Source organism: Zophobas morio, unplaced genomic scaffold (genome assembly GCF_036711695.1).
Source record: "Zophobas morio isolate AGI-343-1 ecotype UQ-CSIRO unplaced genomic scaffold, CSIRO_AGI_Zmor_V1 ptg000012l, whole genome shotgun sequence".
NCBI lineage: Eukaryota > Metazoa > Arthropoda > Insecta > Coleoptera > Tenebrionidae > Zophobas > Zophobas morio.
In genome coordinates, this window is record NW_026972117.1 from 10,650,710 (window position 1) to 10,675,065 (window position 24,356).

General features: G+C 34.9%; 1 protein-coding gene across 7 annotated transcripts in view; it reads right to left on the bottom strand.

The window, feature by feature from the left end:
- The window catches only part of LOC135127768 (potassium voltage-gated channel protein Shaker), an 843,060-nt gene that overhangs the window by 125,966 nt on the left and 692,738 nt on the right, over window positions 1-24,356 (bottom strand). The window contains exon 1 of one of the 7 annotated variants that reach the window (XM_064054372.1): window positions 2,866-2,900. The exons of the other annotated variants lie outside the window; for them this stretch is intronic. Coding sequence (XP_063910442.1) covers window positions 2,866-2,867 — 2 coding nt within the window. The 5' untranslated portion in view covers window positions 2,868-2,900. Of the gene's footprint in view, window positions 1-2,865; window positions 2,901-24,356 lie in introns of those variants that run through there. 7 annotated transcript variants of the gene reach the window in all.

A 24,356-nucleotide genomic window follows, 5' to 3' on the forward strand; every position in this document is an offset into this window, starting at 1 on the left:
ACCCCACCCACCACCCTATCTCAATCGGGGGGTGGAGCTTAATTGCAAAATCCTAATTTTTCTACAAAATTTTACCCTTTTAAAAACATATTTCACATGGTAATGTCTTGTGGAGAAATGAGAATTTTGCAAATAAGCTTCACCCTTCCGACTCACGATGAATAAAAAAACACATGACATTTGAGACAGGGTGGGTGGGCGGGGCTTATATTTTGTCCATTTTTTCTTAATATATGTAGTTTTCTTTTCACAACAAGAAAGTGAAAATATATAAATATATTTTATTCCCAAATTTTCTGGAAAATGAAAATGAAGTGGGTCGTTTCTGATTTAATCAATAAAATAAATTGATTTATTTAATAATTGTTTTGAGTTACCCTTCAGAAGCTAGTCTAAAAAATATGAATGGAAAGATAAATCACAAATATCATAATTTGCATATTTTAGATAGAATTTTGATTTTTTTGCAAAAAATGTATGGCAAAACCCAACAGGGATTCATAATCTACAACTTGAGGAATATATAATATTTTATAAAATTTAAATATATTTATTAGTATTGTAAAAGTTGGAGATGACATCATACCATTCTTTAGACAATTTAGACGGAAACGAGAGATCTATGTTTTCGTATTCTAGGGGTCATGAAACGTCGAGAAAAGGTAAAATATAACAGTGTTTGACAAATTTAACCGTATCTTGGATCTTGTTTTTGCAAATTTTTATTGTTTAGTGGATAAGTCAGAAGGACCTCGTTTTTGTTTATCATCTCTAATTTAGCTTGCGTTAGTTAATACACTTTAGAAACTATTGACGGTAAAAACCACGTGATTGACATTTTATCATGTTGAAAAAGTTGGCTTTTCTTATTGTAATTTCATGTCCAAAACATTTTTTCGTCATTCGAGTATACCCCAAGGATCCAACTTAGAACCAATATTTTTCGAGTATTTTTTAATGACATTGTTGATAGGAGCCTCTTTAATTTTTAAAGGTAATAGCAAATCTGGGAACTATCATGATATCATGAACCAGAAAAATTTTGAAAAATGGTTCAAAGAACAGTTGATACCAAGTTTCCGGGAAACTTCTCTTATTGTGCTAGATAACGCGACTTATCGTAGTAGACTTGAGGTGTCAAGGAAAGTTAAAATTTACCATTTTTTTACTTGATATAACAATTGAAAACAGAGGATCTACGTTACTAGATAATTAGTCTCTGAACTTAAAAATTCTGTTTACAAAAAAATATCTTATTGACTTTCCTGTTTTACCTGTACCTTTCAATAATTACGAATTTGAAATTTAGATTTATCCATAGCAACATATTCGTAACATATAAGAAATCACCTACGGAAAGTTACCAACAAATTCACATTCCAAGTGTATTGACTAGGAGTATTTCCGCGACTATACTTCAAGATAATCCTCATTTTGTTTCTAGACATCTTTGACATGCTTAAATTTAGGACATCGATTGTCATAAAAATATTTTTCGAAGGTCGAATAAGAATTCACTTATGTAAACAAAAATTTAACCTAAAAAAAATTCCGGGTAATTGACTAACTGTTGCTGCAACGAAGTAAACATTTTAAAATTGTTGAAACTGATTTAAAAACGATGTAATCAGTGCTTTAAAATCCGTTGTTATGGGACAAAGCTTGTGAACAAACAAATCCATGTCAGCAGATGGACGACAAAACTTTCCAACTGAAAATATTGAAAAGCATTTAGCTATAAATTGTCTACCATAAAGTAAATACAATAAAACTGTCTTACTTAAATAGAAAAATAAGAATGAATGACGTTACAATATGTAAGTGTTAATATTTGTTAGGTCTGGACATTATAAAAAATATCAGAACAAGTTTCAAATATGTTTTACATCATTATATGGACAGCAGAATCCATAAAACTGCATGAGGTAAAACAAGTGTCGGTAGAAATAAATGATCAGCTAATATATAAACGTTTAAAACTAATAAACAACCGTGAAGTAAAAATATTCCCCTCTTAATTAATTTTGGAAAAATACAATGCGAAAACAATGTTGGAGAATTTTCGCATCTTTTTTTTTAAATCTTTCACATAAACATAATATGTTTCAACGTCTAGAGATTTATTTATTTAAAAACAAGGAATATTCTATTGAAATTTAAGCTAAGGTAAGAAAGCAATTTTTATTTTTGTAGCATGTTTATTCCAGCTGATCAAAATTAAACTGTTATTCCACTGATACCAGTCTTCATCATCATTTACTAAGTTATTAACGCGAATCAACAGGTGCTGGAATTTTTTCCAAGACTTATGAATTGTGTTATTTTCGGCCCAAATACATGTACAATATATTCAAATCAGCTGAAGCAACAGAGTAAATAGTTACTCAAAGATCTAAAAAATTAAAATACTGTAAATTCAAAACACATGTTTTCGACTGGAATTTTTATGCTTTCTATACTTTCCTCACGCGAGATGTACAACTCCGTTGTTTTATTGTCCACGAGCAGTTCGCCATCAAGCACGCGAAGAAACCGGGAAATGCATTTTTAATATCACCGCCATAAATCGAATCACTTTTCTGGTAATAATTCATTTCGATCTGTTTAAAACCTGTTGACCTTTCATTATTTTATTGACCAAATTTAATTCGCTCACCCACTCTGTGCATTTCCAATTATTTTGTGCGGAATTTAATTTGCACAACAATAAATTATTGAGCAACGACGCACTAATTTTGGGGTAGAGTACAATTTAAAATCAGTTTTGGCGTTTTTGTGGCAATTGTACACCGATATGTCCAAAAAAACGAGAAAATTGTGAAAAAAAATGGTATCACAAGATCAACCGAAAATTTTAATACTTACATGATTTTCTATATTGCTTAAAGTCGAAATTAGCTTATGGAACGAGCGTTAAACTAGGTTTTCATGTAAATCTGTCTTCAAGAAACAAATTGTAATAACTTCATGATAATAATTCGATATAAAGATTTGATTTGGATTTCTTAGTTGAACTAACTATCTACTACCTTTATTTTTTATTATATTCACTTATATTAGATGCATGAACTAGATATTTAAGTTATCGTGAGTTAACCTTTGCTCAGAAAATTAATTAAGTGAAATGATCTCATACTAGGTTATCTCAGAACTTTTGGATTTGAAATGTTAAAATTTTTCACTTTGGTTATCTATTCTGCTGACAGTTGTTTAGACGATTATGCACAAAAATAGACAACTCTGGGGTCATATTATTTCGAAAGATTTGTTTTGCATGTTATGTGTATTATTTTAATGTTATCAATGTATTACTTACAACAACAATTGAAAACACAGAAACGAAAAATATTTTTGAACATTGTGGGTGACAAGTTCTATATTAATGTTCTAATGTGTTTCGCGACATTCCATGACCCCTAAAGTGTGAAAAAATTGGTCTCCCGTTTCCATCTGTCTATCTGTCGTTTGTGTTGATTTTTATGCCGATTGTCGTCAAATTTTGTATGTACATTAGGAATGGAAGTAGATGGTCAAATACTATTCAAAATTTGGCTATTCATCCCTACCAACAATTTCGTGACGCCATCTCAAAAGTTTCTACTTTAAAATTATTTAAATGTCTTATAATAATATACGCCTACATTTGTGGTGTATGAATCCGCTTTGATTTTTCCCCTAGGCATCCTAGCGGTATCCTAACTGGTAGGTGCTATGATTATATGAAAGTAGAAAGTAGAAACTAGAATTTTTCATATGGTGGAATTTTATGAAAACTAATACATTCAGAACGGCATTCTTTTCAAAAATAGTGTTTTTGGTTTTTAAAATGTCAAAAAGTAAAATTGGCAACCTTGCACGCACCTAATACTTGAATACCTTCGACTTACTTTCTGATTTCTTAGTAACGATAGTGACTGAAATCCACATTTTATTTTTTTAGGACAATAAACATAACAACCAGTGTAAATATTTATATATTGTACCTGCTAAGATAAAACTAATTTCGGCAAATGGCATACCCTACAAGAAAAGAGAGGGCGGGTGGGCGGGGCTAGTTCTTGCTAAGATAACAGTGATTTTGGCAGATGACGTATCCTGTAAGAAAAGAGAGGGTGGGTGGGCGGGGCTAGTTCCTGCTAAGATAAGACTGATTTTGACAGATGACGTATCCTGTAAGAAATTTAATTAAATTATGATAAGAAAAGACACTAGAGGCTCCAAAGCACTTTCAAATTCAAATTATTTCCGAACAGGAATATCTAACACCTCAAGTTATTTTTCAAAAAAAAGACTGGGTCCCAAAATTAACTCAAAAACATTTCAGGTCAGAATTTTCCAAAAATAGAACATCAAAGTCCCCCAAATTTGTTTCAAATAATTTACAAAAAAATATCCGTGGACTCCCAAAATAATACGTACCTAAACACTGTGGAACTCAGGCATTTTCAGATTCGTAAAAAGTAAAACAAAAAATGTTTTCAAGTTCATCCAGCAACAAAACACAATTTAGGTTGAATTACTTTAGTTTATCATTATTTTTTTTCATAACTTTTGACGAAATTTTTGTGAGGTATTTTGAAAAATCGATATCTCAATTATTTATGAAAATTTCGGAACGCGGTTTCCATCAGTGTTTTCCTCGTACAAAGCTCTAGAAACTACAAAAGAAGCATTGCCGACTCTTTCTGAGATACACTAAAATGAGTCTTTGGGCACAAACTGCTTATTTCCGACAAAAAAAATGGTCTAAAGTTATTTAAACAGAAGTTCCCTTGCCTGCTGTCTGTCTGTTTGTCTGTCTGTCTATCTGTCTGTCTGTTTGTGGCATCGTAGCTCCCAAACAGATCAATCGATTTCAATGCATTTGTTTTGTTTGAAAGCTGGTTTAATCGGAATGGTTCCTAGCTATGTTTGAGGATAATCGCTTCAGTCATTGGAAGATCATCAGCTCATAACAGTTTTTATGTATTAACACTTGTTTTGTAACATTTTGGTCAGTCTTGTCCCAAAAATGTGTACAAATTTGGAATTCGGATTATTTCTAAAGGTTTTGATACTTTGAAGCAATTTTTAAAAGTTCAAGTGTATCGAATTTCATCAATTTGTCTTCACAAATAATCACTAATAATTCATTATCCAGTGGAAAATGGGTACGAAAGATTATATTTTTATACTTAATAAGTATAGTCTCTCTTTATCTTTCGGTAGCTCTATTTCTCTCACTCTCATAGAGTATACATTGTTTCGTAATTAACGTTGAATAAATCATCTAGAACGGACTAGGCGTGACCTGGGTATGAAATACCGTTGTTTAGAAAAATGCATTTTGAAATTAATGACTATTTAAAATACATCATTAGTCATTTTGATTTTTGATTAACAAAGATACACAATGTAGTAGTTATGATGTACTGATTAAAGTTGTCAGAAAATCGATCGGGGTTAATTCATAATATTTTGTAGTCTATTTTATAGGTCATTTACAAGTGTAATGGAATAGTTTTTCAAGTTTGATGAGTCGAATCTTTTTTATGTTTTTATGTATTTCTTTTTGTGTCAATCTTTAGACGCTGTATTTAAAAGAAAGTTGTATTTTTATGCATTATGATCCTTACGTTCTTTCGAACATCATATGTATAGTGAACCAAGAGTTATAAGGTTATATGGCCATCATAAAATCATCCCATTGTGTCGAAGTTAAGTTGTTTAAAATAGAAAAGGTTTTAGGGTCGTAAATAACGTGTCCACTGCAGCTCGACCGGCTCTTGTGGTTTCGTTCAGGGGCGGCTTTCACTAAATATGAAAATCCACCACTCTACTATTTCCTTACTACCTGCAGCCGCTGAGGGTTCCGAAATAACCACTCGCTTTGAAAGCCGGCCCTGTTAAATATGAGCAAGAAATGTTTAGAAGATGATTTATTGCCAACCGGTAAGCTTAGTGCGAACCACACAAAGGGGGTCTTTATTTGCGGTCAACTACTTTTATGATGGCCATATAACCTTATAGCTCTTGGTTCACTATATTTATAAGTATTCAATACAAAATAAAATCAACGAAACTTATGAAAGATCTGTACAAGTGTCCGCATGTTAACCTTTAAGTCACGCCTCTGGCATTTGACAAAATCAGTCTTATCTTATCAAATACTAGCCCCGCCCACCCACCCTCTATTTTCTTAGAAAGTACATCTTCTGCCAAAATCAGTCTTATCTTGGCAAGTACTAGCCCCGCCCACCCACCCTCTATTTTCTTAGAAAGTACATCTCTTGCCAAAATCACTCTTATCGTAGCGAGTACAAGCTCCGCCCACCATACTTTTCTCATTATATCTACTAGTTTTATTTCTGTTCACTGTAAGATCATTCATTTAATTCAGATTGGATAAAATCAATCACTGCAAAAGGAGGCAGGGTGGGTGGGCGGGGCTAATTATGTTCTTCTCTAGAGTGGGAGTGGAAACTAATAATAGAATCCATGGTGTGAAAAAAGTAAGCCGAAAATTACTTCTGGATATCGAAATCTAGAAGAAAATGTATTCAACTAATTTTCGAAAGTAGTTGAAAATCGATCGAAAATGTCAAAAGTGCCAAAATCAGTCTTATCTTATCAAATACGAGCCCCGCCCACCCACCCTCTATTTTCGTAGTGTGTACATCTTTTTCCAAAATCAGTCTTATCTTGGCGAGTATTAGCCCCGCCCACCCACCCTTTATTTTCTTAGAAGATATGTCATTTGCCAAAATCACTTATCTTAGCAAGTACAAGCCCCACCCACCCTCCTCTTCTCATTCTAACGACTAATTTTATTTCTGTTCACTATATGATCACTCATTTTATTCAGATTGGATAAAATCAATCACTGAAAAGGAGGTAGGGTGGGTGGGGGGACTAATTATGTTCTTGTCTCAAGTGGGAGTGGAAACTAATAATAGAATCTAGGATGTGAAAAAAATAAGTCGAAAATGACCCAGTATATCGAAATCTAGAAGAAAATGTATTCAACTAATTTTCGAAAATAGTTGAAAAATTGTCGAAAATGTCAAAAGTGCCAAAATCAGTCTTACCTTATCACATACGAGCCCCGCCCATCCCCCCTGTATTTTCTTAGAGTGTACATCTTTTGCCAAAATCAGTCTTATCTTGACAAGTATTAGCCCCGCCCACCGGTCCTTTATTTTCTTAAAAGATATGTCATTTGCCAAAATCACACTTATCTTAGCAAGTACAAGCCCCACCCACCCTCCTCTTCTCATTCTGACGACTAATTTTATATCTGTTCACTATATGATCACTTATTTTATTCAGATTGGATAAAATCAATCACCGAAAAGGAGGCAGGGTGGGTGGGCGGGGCTAATTATGTTCTTCTCTCGAGTGAGAGTGGGAGTGGAAATTAGTAATAGAATCTACGATGTGAAATAAATTAGCCGAAAATGACTTCTGGATATCGAAATCTAGAAGAAAATGTATTCAACTAATTTTCGAAAATAGCTGAAAAATGGTCGAAATGGTCAAAAGTGCCAAAATCAGTCTTATCTTATCAAATACGAGCCCCGCCTACCCACCGTCTATTTTCTTAGAGTGTACATCTTTTGCCAAAATCAGTCTTATCTTGGCAAGCATTAGCCCCGCCCACCCGCCCTTTATTTTCTTAGAAGATATGTCATTTGCCAAAATCACTCTTATCTTAGCAAGTACAAGCTCCGCCCACCATACTTTTCTCATTATAACTACTAATTTTATTTCTGTTCACTCTAAGATCATTAATTTAATTCAGATTGGATAAAATCAATCACTGAAAAGGAGGTAGGGTGGGTGGGCGGGACTAATTATGTTCTTGTCTCAAGTGGTAGTGGAAACTAATAATAGAATCTAGGATGTGAAAAAAATAAGCCGAAAATGACTCTGTATGTCGAAATCTAGAAGAAAATGTATTCAACTAATTTTCGAAAATAGTTGAAAAATGGTCGAAAATGTCAAAAGTGCCAAAATCAGTCTTATCTTATCAAATACGAGCCCCCCCATCCACCCTCTATTTTCTTAGAGTGTACATCATTTGCCAAAATCAGTCTTATCTTGGCAAGTATTAGCCCCGCCCACCCGCCCTTTATTTTCTTAAAAGATATATCATTTGCCAAAATCACTCTTATCTTAGCAAGTACAAGCCCCACCCACCCTCTTCTTCTCATTCTGACGACTAATTTTATATCTGTTCACTATATGATCACTTACATTATTCAGATTGGATAAAATCAATCACTGAAAAGGAGGCAGGGTGGGTGGGCGGGGCTAATTATGTTCTTATCTCGAGTGAAAGTGGGAGTGGGAACTAGTAATAGAATCTACGATGTGAAGGAAATAAGCCGAAAATGCCTTGTGGATATTGACATCTAGAAAAAAATGTATTCAATTAATTTTCCAACATAATTGAAAAATGGTCGAAAATCTCAAAAGTGCCAAAATCGGTCTTATCTTATCAAATACGAGCCCCGCCCACCTACTCTCTATTTTCTTAGAGTGTACATCTTTTGCCAAAATCAGTCTTATCTTGGCAAGTATTAGTAAAAAAAGCGCTAATCATAACTTTCTTTGTTATACTATTTGCTTTATTTCTCGTTTAATGGACCTGATCTGACTTGACCTAACGTGACCTGACTTGTCCTGACTTCTCTATTGTTTGAAATAATAGTTATTTATGTTACAAGTGTTGAAAACGGTCCATTGCATTACGAACGGGAATACGGCGCGAGACGCAGTCGAGCGCTGTATGTAAGTGAGTAATGCAATGGAGTTTTCACACGAGTATCATACAATATTTTTTGCGCTGCCTTTTTGAAAAAATAACATTTTTCAATCGCTAAAAGAATAAATATTTCTGAACCGAAATTATGTTGGTATTGAATTTATTACCAAATACGTCAAATACCAATCTGTCAATTTGTCCGGTCTAGATTTTGAATTTCAAAGTTGAAATGGAAAATCGTGCACGTATTCAGAAAATTGCAGATAAAGCAACTGCAAATTTGTTGCCTGCAAAATCCGCAGGTCCATATGAAGCCGAATATCAAAAATTCATCAAGTGGTGCGAAGAAAATAAAATACGCGAATTTTCTGAAACGACGCTCTTGGTTTATTTCCAAATTAAGTCGGAAATCATGAAAGCCTCCACACTGTGGACAATATATTCAGTTCTGAAAAGCACTCTTGGCATCAAACATAATATAAATCATTCGAAATTTTATAAGTTAACAGCGTTTTTAAAGCGGCAGAATGACACAAGCCCAAGAAGTCTGAAATACTTACCAGTGGAAACATTTTTATTTACGGCTCCAGATCAGAGAGAATCTTGTGATTATGATTCAGCGTGAGGTTGCGAATAACGTCAAGTTTAAACGGTTTTTTTAATTAACAAGAACTACTAACAAATAGTAATAACATAATAGTTGTCAACAACATAAACCAAACCATCGAATAGTGTCAACTGTCAAATTACTACAAATCCAAATTTTGATCAACAAATTCCCCTATTTAAGATTACAACTTAAATTGCGCTTTTTTAAAATTTCGAGCCACTTTTTGTTATAATAACTTTAGATACATGATTATCAATTAGTAGTAATTACTTTGTGATAATCAATTTATTTTTTCAAAGCTTAAATTCCTCGTTTGTATTTTGCGGCGCTAGATCCTTTTTCATTGCCATTACGACACGCCACGTGTCAACGTAAAATGTCAATTACAACTATGGCAGCGCAAAAATAAATTTTAAACATTTCTATGAATATATAAAAACCACAAAGTATATTCTTAAATTAACTGGATTTTGTGGAACAAACATTAATTATAATTTCCTTTTTTATCTACAAAAGCTTTATACCGAGTGATTTTGACGGAAATTTGAAAAGTGCTATATTTCAATTAGCGATTTTGGAAAAACGGTAGGAATTTTAGGAGAAACGAAACCGAAAATGACTTCTGGATATCGAAATCTAGAAGAAAATGTACTAATTTTCGAAAATAGTTGAAAAATGGTTGAGAATGTTAAAAGTGCCAAAATTAGACTTATCTTATCAAATACTAGCCCCACCCACCCACCCTCTCTTTCCGGGAAGCCTTATCGGGTTGTCTATTGGCTCCAGAACCTGTTCTGACAATATGAGGTCTATGGATTGAAGCGGCAATATATTATTGCGATCATTTTGATGACATAACAAAGGTTGGTTTATTGCTATTCATAATTTTGTTGTGCATCTCAAACATATAATTTGTTACGCAAATTTTAACCAGGATTAGGATCGTTGATTGTGTAAAATAATAAAATAAATGTAGATCTCAAAGAAAACCAGACGTTGCGTAAAATAAATTTTTCCTAAAACTTGCCTATTTTAGGCTTTTTTTAGCCTAAAACCCGCTCTTTACTCAGACATCACGACATCCGCTGTTTCGAAAGCCGCTTCGACTCTAAATTTTCTCGCCGCCGATATTCATCAATTCGGTGTCCCGCCGCTCCGAAGCGCTCTGCGTCCGGCACGCCGCCGCCGAGCACATGGCCGTCGGTGACTTTTCGCGCGCGTGGGTTGGCAGCGCTGCGGCGGTGGGGGGCGGCCGAGTGATCATTGATCAGGAGAGGAGGAAAGCGTCGCGCGAGAGCGCTGCAGAAACGATCAATAACAAACCCCCGCACTGCTACAGCTGATCTTGGACCGACAACCGCAACAGCCGTCGAAGAGACGGCGCACAATCTCTCATCTCTGCCGAAGAAGAGCCATCGAGCGGCCTAACCTAAACCTAACCTACCACTCGACATGAACGCGATCCGACGCCGATACTGCAGGAACACAACTCACGAATTTGCATAGCAGGAAAGCGACACGAGGCACGAATTCTGAAATTCTGGAAAAAGTGGCTTCTGGATTATTGCCTGCACGAGACACACAGATGTCTGGAGTGAGCTTTTAAAACTGATTAGATTATCCGAGGGCGCGCAAACTTTTTGTTTGGGGTTGTTCGTCCTCCTTAGTAGTACGAAAATTAAAAACTATGCTTTAGAGTTGAATCTATTCTCCGTGCGCAGTGTCAAGGCCAGCTTGCCGGCCTGATTTGTACGCCATGGACGTTATTTTTGGCGGAAGCGCTTCCGATCGACCGTATATTACGCTAAAAATAGGCGCGGACAACGGTTGATGAATTAGGAACGGTTTATGATAATGAAGGATGCGCTCGTAAATTTCGGATGAGGACGAGCGGAAAGAGCGAATGATCTATTTCTTGAAGAGTCGGCCCGAAGTGGCGATGTTATCGTGGACTTGATGGCCGAAATAAGCAACGAAAGTTTGCCAAGGATATCGCATCCGCTGCTTCGTAGCTATTTCTCGAAGGGTTTACCTGTTTTATAAAACGTCGAACGTTAGTACCGGATCGGAGCCGGCTTACGGTTTGATGTATTCTTCTGTTTAGTTCCAAAGGGTGTTTTCATCAGCGATTTTTCTAAATAATACTCGGTTTCCGAAGTGCGCTTTAGAAAAGTCGTAGCGTAATGCAGTCGAATCATAGACAGTAGCGGAGTACGGGATTTCTATGAAGGAAACTGAATCAAATTTTGTCAATTCGTCCCCTCAATTAACTGATAACGTCATTTCAAAATATATTTATTGTATTTCTCATTTTATACTCAGCATGACAGGCTCGTTTGTTGGTGGATCAATCAATTATCTTTAGGTTTTGCTAGACACATAAGTGTTATATTAAAATAAAGTAATAAAATTTTATAATCACATTTTATAGTAAACTTAAAAAACGATGTAAACAACTAGGAAATTTTAGTAAGACCGTAAGTGTTTTCCTAAAATAAAATAATAATAATAATAAAAATGTGTGTTCACTATGTTTACTTGATGGGACCACAGTAATGTTTATTATTAGTGTTAGTTTAGTCTTCTAAAATGAATATGTTGATTCACACGAAAAAAGTGATGACGTCTTTTTAAAAAATAACTAAATTTTATTAAGCAATTTTCCTTGTTGTGTGTTGTATTCTCTGATATTTATATTATAGTTATAGTCTACTTATAATTATAAATTTAGAAATTTTCTCAAGCATAATTCTAAAGTACTAATCAAAGTGTAAGAAAAAAAGTGGCCCATCCATGAGAGGATCTCACCTGTGACTTTCGTGTTATTACTGTTACAAAATGTTTTTAATTTATTATTAATTTAAATTTTTTGCGAAATCTCAATGTCTGGGATAACAATCAAAATGGATTCATAAACCACAAGTACAGGAATTTGTTATTTTATAAAACAACAAAGAGAAGAAGATGCTAAATAAAATAAAAATTGCTGTTTATCATTATAACTAATAGTCAAATTTAAAATTTTGAAAATATTTAAGCATTACCGCATTATATTTTGGCGATCCTGAAAAATAATTGTAGCAACTTCCGAAGAAATGAAGCCTCATAGATGGTCTAGAATTTGAGATCAGCCTAGAAATCTGTTCTAGCAATTTTTCAAAAGTGTTCGTGAAATGGTGAAAATTTTCATATTGAACAATATTTAAAAAAAAATGAAACACTTAATTTTTGTTGAAATAACTTAAAAACCTAAAAAAAAATTGAAGCAGATAAATTTCTTGGATCGAAAGACCAAGATTTTCTAAATATTCGTTTTCAGTAAAATTTTGAAAATAAAAAAAAATTCTCATAACATTTTGGGTGATACTGCAGCTGTAAAAAAAAATTACAAATGGAAATCAAGGAAAGCATATTTTCTGATACGTTTGAAAATGCTCGTGATAAGATAAAAAATATTATATTGAATTTAAATTAAAAAAAAAATACTAGTAGTATTGGAAAATTTCTATCAGATAGATTTCGACCGGCTGAATCGAAAAATATAATGTGTTGATGATGGTGGACCAAATTTTTTCAAACATTTAATTCCAATGTCAAATTTTGATAATATTTAAAAAATTTCCATATACATTTTGACGATTCTTAAAAAAAATTTTTGTAGTTTTCGAAGAAATGAAATCTAGAAGTCGAAATCAAAGCAGAAATCTGTTCTGGTAATTTTCAAAAGTGCCCTTGAAAAGGTAAAAATTTTCATATTAAATTGAGATTGAAGAAAAAGCATTGAAAATTTTGAGTTTTGTCGAAATTGCGTAAAAATCTACAAAAAATTGAAGCAGTTAAATTTCAACAACCTGGGTCGAGAGCTTAAAGTGGTTATGCTGCTCGACAACAATTTTCAAAACAGTTGATTTCAAGGTACAAATTATCAAAATATTCTAAAAAAGTACCGCATTACATTTTGGGTTATTCTAAAAAAAAATTTAGCAATTTTCTAAGGAATACAGTTTTAAGAAACTTGTAAACATTGAAATCAAAGGAAGAATCTTTTCTGATAATTTCAAAAATGTTCGTGAAAAATACAAAATATCATATTGAATTTAAATTTAAAAAAGTACCAATTTTGAAAAACTGGATTTTGGCGAAATTCTCTAAAAATCCACAAAAAATACAAACAGATAAATTTCGACAAGCTGAATCGAAAACAAAATGCAGTTATGGTGCTCGACGAGGAATTCCTAAACATTTGATTTCAAAGTCAAATTTTGAAAATATTAAAAAAATTACCATATTACATTTTGGCGATTCTTAAAAAAAAAATTTTGTAGTTTTCGAAGAAATGAAATCTAGAAGTCGAAATCAAAGCAGAAATCTGTTCTGGTAATTTTCAAAAGTGCCCTTGAAAAGGTAAAAATTTTCATATTGAATTGAGATTGAAAAGAAAGCATTTAAAATTTTGAGTTTTGTCGAAATTGCGTAAAAATCTACAAAAAATTCAAGCAGTTAAATTTCAACAACCTGGGTCGAGAGCTTAAAGTGGTTATGCTGCTCGACAAAAATTTTCAAAACATTTGATTTCAAGGTCAAAATTATCAAAATATTCAAAAAAAGTACCACATTACATTTTGGGTGATTCTAGAAAAAAATTTAGCAATTTTCTAAGGAATAAAGCTTCAAGAAGCTTGTAAACGTTGAAATCAGAGGAAGAATCTTTTCTGATAATTTCAAAAATGTTCGTGAAAAATACAAAATATATTGAATTTAAATTTAAAAAAGTACCAATTTTGAAAAATTGGGTTTTGGCGAATTTCTCTAAAAATCCACAAAAAATTCAAACAGATAAATTTCGACAAGCTGAATCGAAAACAAAATGCAGTTATAGTGCTCGACGAGGAATTCCTAAACATTTGATTTCAAAGTCAAATTTTGAAAATATTAAAAAAATTGCCACATTACATTTTGGCGATTCTTAAAAAAAAAATTTGTAGTTTTTGAAGAAATGAAGTCTAGAAGTCGAAATCAAGGCAGAAATCTGTTGTGATAATTTTCAAAAGTGCCCTTGAAAAGGTAAAAATTTTCATATTGAATTGAGATTGAAAAAGGAAGCATTGAAAATTTAGAGTTTTGTCGAAATTGCCTAAAAATCTACGAAAAATTCAAGCAGTTAAATTTTAACAACCTGGATCGATAGCTTAATATGGTTATGCTGCTTGACAAGAATTTTCAAAACATTTGATTTCAAGGTCAAAATTATGAAAATATTAAAAAAAATTACCGCATTACATTTTGGGTGATTCTAAAAAAAATTTAGCAGTTTTCTAAAAATAAAGCCTTTAACAAACTTGTAAATATCGAAATCAAAGAAAGAATGTTTTCTGATAATTTCAAAATGTTCGTGAAAAATACAAAATAACGTATTGAATTTAAATTTAAAAAAAATACCAGTATTGATAAATTGACCTTTTGGCGAAATTGCCCAAAAATCCACAAAATTCCTGTCAGATAGATTTCGACCAGCTGAATCAAAAAGTATAATATGTTGATGGTGGTGGACCAAAATTTTCTAAATATTTAATTCCATTGTCAAATTTTGAAAATATTTCAAAAATTATCACATTACATTTTGGCGATTCTTAAAAAAATTGTAGTAATTCTTGAAGAAATAAAGTTTTAAAAGCTTCTAGAAGTCGAAATCAAGGAAGAAATCTGTTCTGCTAATTTTCAAAAGTGCGTGTGAAAAGATACAAAGAAAAAATGTTTGGTGATAATTTAAAAAATGTTCCTGGAATATAACAGAATATCATATTGAATTTAAATTTTAAAAAAGTACAAGTTTTGAAAAATTGGGTTTGTTTTTTAAATTTAGACAAGCTGAATCGAAAACAAAATGCAGTGATGGTGTTCGACGAGGAATTCCTAAAAATTTGCTTACAAAGTCAAATTTTGAAAATATTAAAAAAATGCCACATCACTTTTTTGTTGAATGATAACAGGTTTAGGAAATTCAGTGTATTTTAATGTATTGGTTAAGAAAAAAATATTGTGATATTGTGGTTTACGGTTTTGACTTCTGAATTTCAATTCTGAATCGCCTCCACCCACTTCATTCTTGCAGTAATTATTTAAGAAAAATTCCAAGTTTCCCGGAATCAATTTGGGCGGTCGTGGGAGTGTTAATTAAAGTTGTTGGTTAGAACTGAAAAGTTACATTTCCGGCAACTCACAACCTCCCTTAAATTTCTATAAATACTATAAATATTCAATGTGGGCGTACAAAGCCAGAACGGTCTGGTACCGTATTAATTAGCAACCCTTTGATTAGAACCACCCACAATAACAATTATAGTTTGCTCATCCACTGGCTGTCAATTTTTAGCGTAGGTCAGTGTTTTGTTACTCGACTGTCCTGAAATTAGCGACAATCGTTGGTTATTTTTTTTTAATTCTTTAAATTCGACGATTGTGATTTTATTTCAATCGAAATTATTGAACTCCGGGCACAATAACCGTCCTTAAATAGTTTATTAATTGCGAACTTCATCAAACTACTTAATATTCCCCATTTCTCCGAATCCAAAACGAAAACTAAGAAAACACAAACTGGCTAGTAGAAGTGGTAGCAACTCCGTCCATAATTTAGAAGTTAGAATCTTGCGCTAAAATATTGGGGTAGATCAATACAGCGGTCGGAAGTTTTCGCATTTAATTTGTCAGTCTTCAAAAATAGTTGGAATAATTTCCCCGAGCAAATCATGTGGAGCGGCCTAAGCAACCCAATTAATCCCCACGAGCATTATTTTATTAGTCCGGCTCGCGCACATATTAAGGGAAATCTTGGCTGCGAACTCTCCCTGCTTTGAATTTTTTCACGAGTCGGTGTCTTTATCCATTATCCTTGATTGCATCTCCTCGAATCGGGGAGAAGGTCGGAGGCTCAAGGACGCGAGTATCGATAAATTCGCAGACACGTACGCGTAATTTTTAGGAATGAGCGACTAAGGGGCTCTATTTTTAGGTCGAATAAATAATTAGGTACGGCAGGAAGCTTCTACAGGACATGACAAACGGAAAAAGGTCAAGTTCCTAATAACAATGCCCGGTCGAGGTATTTCGGATACAAGGTGTTTCGTTTAAAAGTTGCTTTTTGATCGTATAGTCCATATATTTTTCACATTTAGATGATTAACAGTGGCCAAAATATGTCTACTTTTTTGAGTTCCAATGTACATAAAGAACAAAATATTTCATTGCCATTTTTAAAGGTAAAATTCTCTAATTAAGTAAAAACAAATTTACGATCTCCTATTTTTTCAAATAGAAGAATGGAATTGAAAGAAATTTCAGGTAGTACATACATCAGTTATTTAGAAGCAGAAACGTAATTTTTAATAACTAAATGTAAAGTAGGACTCAATTAACAAAGGTTGAAGTTTTGAAATTTTTAGAAATCCTCAAAAATTCGCATTGCGTACCGATTCTTTCGAAAATGTTGGTCCGAGACCATCATAACACTATATTTTTGGAATCAGCATGTCGATATCTACATCCATGAATTTTTTCACAATTTTTAGACAACTTTTTTAAAAGTGAAATTTTTCCAATGATCCCCCCTTGTTCAAATTTCAGCCAATTTTAAACATTTTCGAAACTTAACTAAATATATTTTCTTGTAGATTTTGAGCTCTAGAATTCACTTCCGGCATCGTTTCTTTGATAAGTTTAACAGTTTCTTCAGAATCGACCGCTGAAATATCGAAATTTTTAGAAACTTTCAAAAATTCGCATTTTATACCGATTCTTTCGAAAATATTGGTCTGTGACCACCAACACACTATATTTTTGGAATCAGCATGTCGATGTCCACGTCTCTGATTTTTTTCGCATTTTTTAGACAACTTTATTAAAAGTGAAATTTTTCCAATGGTCCCCCCTTCTTCAAATTTCGGCCAATTTTTGACATTTTCGAAACTTAACTAAACACATTTTCTTGTAGATTTTGAACTCTGGAATTCACTTCCAGCCTCGTTTCTTTGATAACTGCAACCGTTTTTCCGGAATCGACCGTTGAAATTTCGAGATTTTTAAAAATTTTCAAAAATTCGTATTTCCTACCGATTCTTTCGAAAATGTTGCTCCGAGACCATTAACACGCTATATTTTTGGAATCAGAATGTCGAGATCTACGTCCTCGAATTTTTTCGCTAATTTTAGACAACTTTTTAAAAGTGAAATTTTTTCATTGGTCCCCCCTTCTTCAAATTTCGGCAAATTTTTGACATTTTCGAAACATAACTAAACACATTTTCTTGTAGATCTTGAACTCTAGAATTCACTTCCGGCCTCGTTTCTTTGATAACTGCAAGCGTTTTTCCGGAATCGACCGTTGAAATTTCGAGATTTTTAGAAATTTTCAAAAATTCGTATTTCCTACCGATTCTTTCGAAAATGTTGCCCCGAGACCATCAACACACTATATTTTTAGAATCAGTTTGTCGAGATCTACGTCCCTGAATTTTTTCGCAATGTTTTGACGATTTTTTTAAAAGTGAAATTTTTCCAATGGTCCCCCCTTCTGCAAATTTCGGCCAATTTTTGACATTTTCGAAACTTAACTAAACACATTTTCTTGTAGATTTTGAACTCTAGAATTCACTTCCGGCCTCGTTTCTTTGATAACTGCAACCGTTTTTCCGGAATCGACCGTTGAAATTTCGAGATTTTTAGAAATTTTCAAAAATTCGTATTTCCTACCGATTCTTTCGAAAATGTTGCCCCGAGACCATCAACACACTATATTTTTAGAATCAGTTTGTCGAGATCTACGTCCCTGAATTTTTTCGCAATGTTTTGACGATTTTTTTAAAAGTGAAATTTTTCCAATGGTCCCCCCTTCTGCAAATTTCGGCCAATTTTTGACATTTTCGATACTTAACTAAACACATTTTCTTGTAGATTTTGAACTCTAGAATTCACTTTCGGCCTCGTTTCTTTGATAACTGCAACCGTTTTTCCGGAGTCGACCATTGGAATATCGATATTTTTAGAAATTTTCAAAAATTCGCATTTCGTACCGATTCTTTCGAAAATGTTGTTCCGTGACCATTAACACGCTATATTTTTGGAATCAGAATGTCGAGATCTACGTCCCTGAATTTTTTCGCTATTTTTGGACAACTTTTTTTAAAAGAGAAATTTTTTCAATGGTCCCCCCTTCTTCAAATTTCGGCCAATTTTTGAAATTTTCGAAACTTAACTAAATACATTTTCTTGTAGATTTTGAACTCTAGAATTCACTTCCGGCCTCGTTTCTTTGATAACTGCAACCGTTTTTCCGGAGTCGACCATTGGAATATCGAGATTTTTAGAAATTTTCAAAAATTCACATTTCCTATCGATTCTTTCGAAAATGTTGCTCCGAGACCATCAAAATACTATATTTTTGGAGTCAACTTGTCGAGTTCTACGTCCCTGAATTTTTTCAGAATTTTTTGACGACTTTTTTAAAAGTGAAATTTTTCCAATGGTCCCCCCCTTCTTCAAATTTCGGCCAATTTTTGAAATTTTCGAAACTCAATTAAATACAGTTTCTTGTAGATTTCGAGCTGTAGAACTCACTTCCGGTATCGTTTCTTTGATAAGTGCAACTGTTTTTCCAGTATCGATCGCTGAAATATCGAAATTTTTAGAAATTCTCAAAAATTCGCATTTCTTACCGACTTTTTCCAAAATGTTGCTCCGTGACCATCAATAAACTATATTTCTATATAACTATTTAAAAAATGAAGTGTTCTACAAATTTCGACCCATTTTTGACGATTTTCGAAATTTAACTAAATAATTTTTCTTGTAAATTTCGTGTGTTCGAGATTATAGACGTTGTACTGTATTAATATACATGTAAAATTCGAGTTGAATCGCTCCGATATTTTTAGAGATCATCTGTCTAGCAAAAATCGACAAACATACTACAGAGAGATGACAGACAGACAACAAACAGACGACAGGCAAACGACAAACAGATGACAGACAGACGATAAACAGACGACAGACACACGACAAATGCAGATATAGAGATAGACGGCAGGCAGACGACAAGTAGACGACTGTCAGACGTTAGACAGACGACAGATAGACAGATAGACGAGAGACAGACAGACGAGAGACAGACAGATGAGAGACAGACAGATGACAGACAGACAGACGACAGACATACGACAGACAGACAGACGACAGACATACGACAGACAGACGACAGACAGACTGACAGACAGACGACAGACGAGAGGCAGACAGATGGCAGATTGGCATACAACAGGCAGACAGATGACAAACAGACAGACGACAAATAGACAGACGACAGACAGACGACAGACAGACGACAGACAGACGACAGACAGACGACAGACAGACGACAGACAGACGGCAGATAGACGGCAGACAGACGACAGACAGACGACAGACAGACGACAGACAGACGACAAACAGACGACAGACGGCAGACAGACGGCAGACAGACGACAGACAGACGACAGACAGACGGCAGATAGACGGCAGACAGACGACAAACAGACGTAGAAGATACGACAGATAGATGACAGACAGAAGGCAGAGAGAAGACAGACAGATCCCAGACAGACCATAAACAGAGGACAGGCAAACGATAGACACACACGGACGACAGACAGATCACAGACGAACGGCAGACACTTGACAGAGCCCAGATAGACGACAAGCAAACGACAGGCAGACGACGGACGACAAATAGAGGACAGACAGAAAGCAGACAAGCGACAGACAGACGATAGACAGGCAATAGACAGACAGACCACAGACAGATAGACGACAGACAGACAGACAGACAGATAGACGACAGACAGACAGACAGATAGACGACAGACAGACAGACAGATAGACGACAGACACACAGACGACAGACAGACAGACAGACGACAGGCAGACAGACAAACGACGACAGGCAGACAGACAAACGACGACAGACAGACAGACAACAGACAGACAGACGAAAGACAGTCAGACGCCAGGCAGACAGATGACAGACATACAGACGACAGACAGATAGAGAGACAGACAACAGATAGACGACAGACAGACGACAAACAAACAGACGTAGAACATATGACAGACAGATGACAGACCGAAGGCAAAGAGAAGACAGAGAGATCCCACACAAACAATAAACAGACGACCGGCAAACGACAGACACACACAGACGGACGGCAGACAGATGACAGAGCCCAGGTAGACAACAGGCAAACGACAGGCAGATGACAGACTACAGATAGAGGACAGAAAAACAACAGACAGATGATAGACAGGCGACAGATAGGCGATAGATAAGCGATAGACAGACAGACAGACAGACAGACGACAGCCAGACAACAGATAGACGGCAACCAGACGACAAACGGGCAGACGTAGAACATACGACAAACAGACGACAGACGGACAGACAATAAACAGACGACAGGCAAACGACAGACACACGGACGACAGTTAGATCACAGACGGACGCCAGACAGATAACAGAGCCCAGATAGACAACAAGCAAACGACCGACAGACGACAGACAGACGACATACAGACAACAGACAGACGCCAGACTGTTTCTATACTTTAGGAGTCATGAAACTTGGAGGAAACATGAAAGTAGCCATTCGAATGATGGAACCCATTGCAAAATTGCGCTGAAATTTTGATATTAAAAAAGTTACAACTTTATTTATTACTTTTCTGATTAATTTTATTAATTTTCCTATTCTTATCTAATTTACTAAGACCCGATTTAAAGCGAATTAAAGTTAATTCGTGATTAACTTATAATTGAGGTCCGTTGCTAGGCAACGTGCTGATATTCTACATTTTAATCCCGTGTTAAATTAATCGAGGATTATAGTAGCCTGCATAGATATTGTAGCCGTCCATAGAGGCGAAATTTGCGAATAAAAATAAAATAAAACCGGTTCAAACGGAGCCGACGGTGGCTTGCAAATTCTGACATCACTCTGGCACACGCTGCACAGAGACGTATTTAATATTAAATGTCATCTTTTCCGTTATGATATAATCTGTTTCATTTCTTAGCTCAATCTCGTCAATAAAAACAAAGCTCTGTTCACTGTAGACAAGTTGTGGTATGGTATATTCATCGTTGCGGAGGTAGGTGGAGCGAAAAACCTGGTCATCTTAGCAGCAAACGCGGGTATAAACTAGTCCACGTGGACTGTTTGTTTCCTGTTATATTTTAGTTTGCTTGAACCAATTGCGTTGCACCAAACGGTTATTACACTTGTTGAAATACATTTTCACACTTCCATCTTTCTCTAGATCGTGGGTTTCGTATCTGTGTGACAAATCGTTTGTCGTAGATAGAAAATAGTAAGATTACAGTGACCCTAAGATTTTGTGCAATCGGTCTTAAATACACCCCTGTGTGATTCGACGCGTGCCGTAGTGACAGAACTTGCAAGCCGTCGTCGGCTCCGTTTGAGCCGGTTTTATTTTATTTTTATTCGCAAATTTCGACTCTATGGACGGCTACAATATCTATGCAGGCTACTATAAATATTTAATTCGCTTTCTATAAACTGGCCCTAGATTTTTTAGAGGTCTAATTAAAAAAAAAATATTCACAGACAAAGGTGAAAATATGTATAGTATAAATACTATGAGAAGAACACTTTCAGCCATCACAATGTGTACTTAAGCTTTGACTAGTGGCGTATCATCTCTGTTCTGAAAAATCATTTTAAAAATATATCTTTTATATATCGATTTTTTTTAGGTTAAATACAGATGTTACATTTTGAAAAAGAGTGATAGGGCTAAAATATGAAGGAAAGCGCCATGAAAAAACAAAAAAATACGAAGTATTTATAAAATGAAATGATGAAAGCCGCTGTCTGCACGACACCAGTTTCCTCTCCCTAAATTGGCAAATGGGCTCGTCCGAACGCTTTGACGTCTGCTGCGATATGTTACTTCTCAAATTATTTCCACTGTATAATTAAAAAAATTTCAATTCTACAGCTCTACATTGATAAAGCTGTAGAAACATGTACGCTTTTGTTGTTGGACACCTCTTTGATAGAAAAATATTCTTTCTAATATCATTTTGTAAATTAAACGAAATTTTTTTTTTTAACATTCGCTTTGTTTAGGAGAGTAAATTTTAAAGCAAAATATTTGAAGGAAACTCCAAGAATGTACCTAATGTGTTGGCCAAAGTTTGATCAGCAGTCCATATTGATGTTAAAAGAAATTTATTTTGAGTGTGTAAACCATTACAAAATAATTCCAAAAAATCACGAAAATTTTGAGTGTCAAAATTTTAACGTGTGAAGAATTCTATTCTGATTCTAAGAATTGCACAGCAAATGTGGTTTTCTCAAATTTTCAACCATAACAAATTGAAATTTACTGCTTAGAGTTGGAATGTTTCAAAATCTTTTATTTGACCTGACCTGACCTGGGTAACCTCCGTTTCTAAAGTAAAAATAGAAACCAATTATTTATAATTTTTTTCAGAGAGGATCAATAGACAGATTTTGTGGGAAGCTTATCTTTACCATGATTATTTTAACGCACTTTAAATTTGAAAATATCAGGTTCGGTAGTCTATGATAATTCTTCTGATAAATTCCAGTAGGTACATAGCCGACAGATCACCAACAGACACCAAAATAAAACCGACATTTCCGTACTCGATGGCCTGTGGAACGTCAAAACCACATGCCATCACCGTCTATTTCCCACTTACTCTCGCTCCGTAAAAATCTACCCATCCGTAAATATTTAACAAATCTCTGCAATATCGGGGGCGGAGTCAAACCCTATCTACGCCACTGACTCCTCATCCCCGATACACTCAGGTCGCCATCGGCGTGCCAAAAAACCCCTATTTGTTAGTTGCTTTCTCGAAGGTTTAGCGCAAAAAACCTGCTGAGGCCGCGCCACAGCAGGATTGATCAAACTAATAAGACGACGCTGCGTACGACGACCGCCCGCCAGATGGCGCCTGTGTCCAGGTATCGCAAACGTGTTCCTGATGTATCACATGCGCAGCGTGCTATTAAATGGCGGAAATAGCGGCACGCATATGGACGTCGGGACGTCGGCGTCGCGACGCTCGCTCAGTTGCAGGACGGCCAGCCCGCAGGAGGCACAGAGCACGCATTTGTTGGGGCTCTGTCGTACTCAACATCGGCCATCGATCCGTATGGTCACTCCCCTGAATTATTTAATAAGCCGTGTGTAACGAGCATAAAATATTACACGTTGATTTCTGTGCGTTTATTTCTGGGACGTTTTTGTTCGGAATTGTTTCAGACTGCTCCGAACGGCTTTCTTGGCCGAGTTACGTGTTTCTTTAACGAAGATGGTTTTTATATGTTTTTTTATTGGGGAGGGTGGGTAAACGCGCAGTGGCGTAGGGAGGGTAATGAATCTGGGGATTAAATGTTTGGGGTTTTTGTATTTGTTGCACAACCTGATTGATTGAGCACGACTTGGGTGGTGGAATTTTCACGTAGTATAGGTGTACAGTTTTTCAGACGCGGTTCAGACAAGGTCAAGGTCAAATACGGTCTGAATGTCAGACTTCAGTAGTAACGATTACTATGAAGTAGAAATTAATTAAGCGTTTATTTTTTTATTAGTCAGAACATTGTAAGCAGTCGTTAATTATTTTTAGGTCATTTCAGGTCGAGTGAATCATCTACGGTTTTGTGGTAGTTTTCGATGGAAAAACAGAATTGTGATTATTTATGCATGTTTAATTTTTTGGTGTTTTGTACGTTGTGGAACACAGAAATGCAATTTTCTCTTGTTGTCTGTCTGTAGTTTTCAATGGATTTTGTGATACAATTTCTCACTTTTTTAAATTTTTTTAATAGTTTTTGAATTTTCGGTTAAACTATCAGAAATTTGTCTCACGGCTTATAGAATCTTGTCTACAATTCATCTGCTCACCCCCCTTAGAAAGTC